This window comes from Trichoplusia ni, chromosome 5 (genome assembly GCF_003590095.1).
Source record: "Trichoplusia ni isolate ovarian cell line Hi5 chromosome 5, tn1, whole genome shotgun sequence".
NCBI classification, from domain to species: domain Eukaryota; kingdom Metazoa; phylum Arthropoda; class Insecta; order Lepidoptera; family Noctuidae; genus Trichoplusia; species Trichoplusia ni.
The window spans coordinates 8198187-8203941 of record NC_039482.1 but is presented as its reverse complement, the minus strand read 5'-3'; the positions used below and the strand labels follow the sequence as shown (position 1 = coordinate 8203941).

Below are 5755 nucleotides of genomic sequence, written 5' to 3'. Positions count from 1 at the left end.
TCATTAAACACCAGACACAAACAATAAATTCAATGTGATAAACAAATACGAAAATTTAGAAAATCGAAAAAAAAAGTTCGAGAAGACCCAGTTATATCTTTGGATTTTATTTCTAAAAGAATCGAAGAATTTTTCTGTCAAATTAAGATTTAAAGGCTTAAAAATCTTTTTCGGAATTTCAAGCAATCCCAGTGGCTTACAATCAAAAAGATAGCACGAAGTAAAAAAGAAATTAATAAAAAAACATTAATGTTTTGATCTATTACGCTTATTAATTACATTATTAAAATTAAATAAATTGTATTTAGTGAATTCTTTACCTGTAATGTTGATGTTTAGACGTAATTTTGTGGTAAATAACGTTAAGAATTTAAGATTATAGTTATAAAAGTGATTTCATTTTTCCATTTTTCCTACCCTTTCAATTTATTATGAATTATGTAGCTTTTATTCAAAGTTTTATTATAATCTTGGGCTTTGACGGAGTGTATAAATTACATTGCACTACGCATACAATAATTTTCAATGTTATGCCAATCAACTGCAGTCGAAAATGCCAAAAATTCGTATTGTGATATTCCATCGACTAGATTTTGGCGCCAATAACTGACTGTCACCGAGCTGTCACCGTTGAAATGTGGTAACGAAAATAATTCCTTGTGAACCACGAACCAAAGTTATTCAAACAAAAATGTGTTCATTAAGAGATCTTGTGCCTATTACGACCATATTATAAAGCAGAGATGTTGTCGTTACAGAAGTGAGACATCATTATGTAGTGGCCTCTCACTTTCACAATGGTAACACTCATGCTTTAAACGATCATAATAAGCCCGAATTGATCAATAAACATTTGTTTAAAGCAAAGTGTCCTAAATAAGTTTCATCTTCACTATTGATAAATTGTAACCAGTCTGAATTTAAAAAAGAAATCTCTTTTATAATGAATTTATTTTTCAATTCAGACTCCTTCTACCCTTGTAAACCCTATTGCCCTAATTTGATTTCTACTGCCATTTTATACTTCTTAAATTATAAGTGAATAGCAAATTAATTATAGGATAATCATTCATGTTTGATTAATATTAAGGATTGCACACAATAGTTACCTAATGCACAATTTATGTTTACGTTGTTACAGCACTAACATCGACAGCTTAATAAAGGCGTAGTGTGTATTACAAACCTAGTTAACGTGAACTGACAACAAAATATGTACAATGATTGCTATCAAATTGCATATTCGCAGTAATTCGCACTTGCCTTTCGCAAGTTTTGTAATATTTGTCAAAATGCACAAAAATATGCAGAAATAAAATTATCGTGATATCTGATGGAGGAAAAATCTCGGTTAGATAAAAGTTAAATTGTCGATGTTAAAAAGTGCAGACAATGCGTTGTTAGCCATGCATTTTGGGTAGACTTGGCATGAGGTCTTAATTTTAATATAAAACCGTAAAAAAAAACTTCTGTCGTTCTACCCAAAATACATTTTTATATTATTTTATACGTTTTGGCTGGACTAAAGCGTTTTTAATAATAATTTTGAAACTTATAATTTCATCGGTGGCTGTAAAAACTATATACGACCAAAGCAATCTACTATAATCTAGTTGTAATCTTATTTAGTTCTGAGATAAGTAATCACTGTTGCTACAATACATAGAAACGCACCATGTCCAAATATACTTGACCTCATTTATAAATGGACAAATAACCTCTACTATAACACTTGACTTGCTGAAAAGACAGCTATCCCTTCGTATAATTCCAAGGCCCCTGTTGGGCGTCCATTGGAGTATTTAGTTTGTCTGTGCCCAGAGATCGACAAATAATAGTGAAATAATCAAAGGACGTTCAACATGGTTTTTTAACAAGTAGGTTTTTTTGGTCCGTCCAATGAGTCCCATTTAAAAACTTAGATGGAAATTTTTGGACGGCAATTAGTAGATATGTCTATAAAAGTTAAATCAATTTTATTCAATTAGAATTTGCTTTCAAAATAACGTACGTACATTAAAAGGTTGTAACAATATTCAAACTAATAAATGATATATTGTTTAACTAAAGGCACTTTAAAATTAAATTATAAACAAAACAAATAACGTTGACTACTTATCTCATTCTAACTCTAAATTAATTGAGTAAAGTGATTGAACTGAATCTTAATGTCTTCTATGTGATTAATTTAACGTAACTTCCGCTGCCATATTTAAATTAATTATGTATTACGTACTAATTTTACATGTCACCCTCACAGCAGTCACTTCGGACCAGCCATAGACAAGCTGAGAGTGTACGGTGTATGGGTGACCTTATGTTTCATCTTCAGGGTTCCGTAAAACTTCGCGTTTTGTTTTTTTTTAGTCGTCCATTTTGTCCGTCCGCAGACTAACTTAAGATTAATTTCCAAGTGCCTGGCGCATGAACAGCTTCTTGTTTATACCTTTTAAGATCTACGTTTATTTCATAGGATTCATATTAATTTAAGCGGTTAATTTTGCTCAATATGTTTACCACGATTAAATATTACATTTACGGGACCCTAAAAGCATACAAAACGTATGGCTTGCCTGTTTATTATAACTTTTGCACAAAAAGTAGATTTTGATGTTTAATTCGTAATAACAGATGAGAGCTGGTGTTGAATTAAAAATCAAAATTATTCTAATTTGGAGATGTTTTCCTATCACGCTCGCTGGAAGGGCTTGCTTAGGCGCCGTTTTGAGCGTATGTTTATGAAAAGCATCCAAAAGCCGTGTTCACATCGCTTATGATACAAACAAATTGTCTTTGGCGACTGAAACTGCGGGTCATGAAAGAAAATCGCGCCAATTTCAATGTATCTGATGCGTGAGCAGTAATTTTACCATTATTTATTTTAGCATTGATTATATTGTAGTGAAAACGGGCTGGTACCTGTCTATCTGATTTTCTATGTTAGTCAAAGTAGCGATCAATTTGAACTAAAATTAAGCGACTAATGTAACATAATCGATAAGGCAATGGTGTAATCGATTGAATTGTTAAAATTATTTATGTATTCTGGAAAGTTACGTATTACTTGATGTCCTGATTAAATTATTGGAAAATAATTGACACTTTTATTTACCAAACCTGCAGTACAGGCATCAGTCTTCGTTTACCATTACTCATTTTAGACAAGTCATTTCGTTCCCAGCCATTTACAGATTTGTACTCTCAAATATTTTTTCTAGCCGTAGGTACATTATATTCATTTCTAATTATAATATTTCCGTGCGCAACCGGAATTCTTTTACGAGTCTGCTTAGCTATTAGTGACGTTACTACAATCAATAAAAAACGATGTATTGTTGGCTCTTCTGGGACAAAATCAATTATCTATAATATCTATGGGAATCGTAAATAAGACTGTTTGTTATACTAATGGATTAAATTATTTATTTCATAGTCATCAAGATATAAATATTTAATAAAAGAAAATAATAAAAGACGTTAAATGATAAACAATAAAACTATATTTTACAATATAATTTTATTTATAATTAAATCATTTTCACAGCGAAATAAAATTAATACTACTCTAGGACTGTTCTTGCTTAGCAGGATTGGAATAGACCCTTCTTCTTCATCTCTTCGAATTCCTTCTCAGCATCGTACGTCCTGGAAAACGAAAGATGATAAGTTATAATAAGGTTTAAAAAGTTCATCCACACAAATTATCGTTTTTAATTATTTATTACTAACCCTAGTCTTTAAGTTATGTTTGTATACTAACACTATGGATACATGTCTGAAATAAAGTATTTGAATTGAATTGAAAGGAAAAAAAAAAGAATTTCCTACTTTATATGCGAATCTACTTAGTAAAATATGGTAAAAGAATCAAGTATGTGCTGGCATTAATTTGTTTAGTGACTATCTTAGGACTGGATATACTCAGGAATGAAGGCAATTTTTGGTATACTCAGATAAACCAAAATATCTATAATAGAAGTATGCTATTCAATAGTTAATACCATAAAATCTGCACTTTACTTATGCAAATTGAAATAATGATTGTACATTGTTTCTTTTTTATACTAAAGTGATTAATACAAAGTAGAGAATTTAGTCCTTGTGTTAGGACAAGCATTCATGGATCACAGAAATGCTTGTTCTACGCAGGGATAGAATCAGCAACAGAGTTTGGGTCAGTAACATCAACAATACAGCAACCAAGAGTTTTTTTCTAAAATACAACATAATTAATAATTCAGTTACCTGTAGAATTCAGCGTACTTCCTCTTGCGCTCATTGCCAACGATCTGCTTGAAGGCGAAGCCAGAGATACCGGCGAGCACCAGAGAGATGGTGAGGTTGCGTTTGATCTGAGAGTTGAGGAGTCCTCGCATCATAGGCTTGCTGGCCGTCGACACTGCCTTGTCTGCCATCTGAGAATTATATAGAGAAGTTAAAGTTAAAGACTTGATTTGGAAGGCTATCAATAGAAACCAATAATTGAAAATGAAAAAAGTGCACAATTTTAATTTACTGAAATCACATCTTGTAATTTTGGAATTGTCCGAATTACCTTTCTTCTTTAATTTTATAAATTACAAATTTATGTAAAAAAGGGAAAGGAGGTATAAGGCATATTAAACAGATTAAAATATGAAATATCTTTTAGAGATACTCCCTAAAGAACAGATTTTTTGGGAGGGGTGAGCAAGGTTTGTTTTATAATGCCATTAATAACCAACATATATGTTTAATTTTAATTCTGGGACATGTGCAGTGAGATAGAGGTGAGGCCTGCAGAAACAGTAATTAACCACCGTCAGATTCAAGTCTCCTATTAGTTCTTATTATAATCTAAACACACATTGAGAAGTCATAAGCAAAGCTGGAGTTATGTCAACTTAATTAAATTCAACTTCAGCAACTCCTTGGTTTTTAATCTTATCATATTACTGATTGATACACACAAATTTTAGAACATGCATTCTACATATATTTTGTTTTGAGAAAGAAGATGAACTTTGAGAATGTTTGCCACATTTTCTTTTCATAAAATTCTATCCACCTATATCTGTAATAGTAAGTTTATAGAACATCGAATAATCGTTTTTCCATCCTTTTATCGTATCAGATAAGAATGAAATTTTGTATAAATGTAATAGGCCTTAGGCTGCTTTATACAATTTAAGGATGCATATATATCGTAAAACTAGTATACGGGTATTTAATTTGGGTTACCTTTAAATATAGGTAGGATGAGGTAAAATGTAAATTTTATTCGACCGAAGAGGAACGTGAGTCTGTTGACAGCCTTCTTACATAACACTTTGACATGGAGTTTACGACACAAAAACAATTTTATCCTATGCAAAATGCCAGAAGAATTGAAGAAATTATAAATGCATGTAATTTAAATCATACTTACTTTTGTTAGATAATTTACAAAAACTAGTTGGGCACGAGAACAGCAAGTACAATTTCAACTGTTTTCTATGTCACTCCAAGTGTCCGTAATGATAGTCAAACGCGGACTCCGATTGGCGTTTCAGTTACGTCATATATTCGCAACCAACCACGCTTCTTAACGTTTAGCGTTAAGCTTTCTTATTGGTCGAGTCTCTGCAGTGTACCAAATGTATGTTCTCGACATCGATTTTTTAAACGTTTCGTTTCACGCTATCTTTTAGTTACGTAACACGAGTTTAACAGTCATAATTATCAAGTACATGAAGTAAAATAATTCTAAATGCGTAAGTGATCTTCATACGTAGGA

The 5755-nt window shown here is 31.6% G+C and overlaps 1 protein-coding gene across 2 annotated transcripts; it reads right to left on the bottom strand.

The window, feature by feature from the left end:
- Positions 1–3498: 3498 nt before the first annotated feature.
- LOC113494341 (cytochrome c oxidase subunit 6C-like) lies at positions 3499–5515 on the bottom strand. Of its 2 annotated transcripts, none has more exons than XM_026872644.1 (3): positions 5408–5515; positions 4246–4415; positions 3499–3645 (listed from the first exon to the last, which is right to left on the bottom strand). In XM_026872644.1, exons 2-3 carry the CDS (start codon positions 4413–4415, stop codon positions 3582–3584), a joined length of 234 nt encoding a protein of 77 aa, XP_026728445.1. In that variant the 5' UTR covers positions 5408–5515; the 3' UTR covers positions 3499–3581. The 2 variants fall into 2 exon arrangements, with proteins under 2 accessions (XP_026728445.1, XP_026728446.1); XM_026872645.1 differs by lacking the exon at positions 5408–5515 and adding an exon at positions 5221–5400.
- Between the last annotated feature and the right edge of the window lie 240 nt (positions 5516–5755).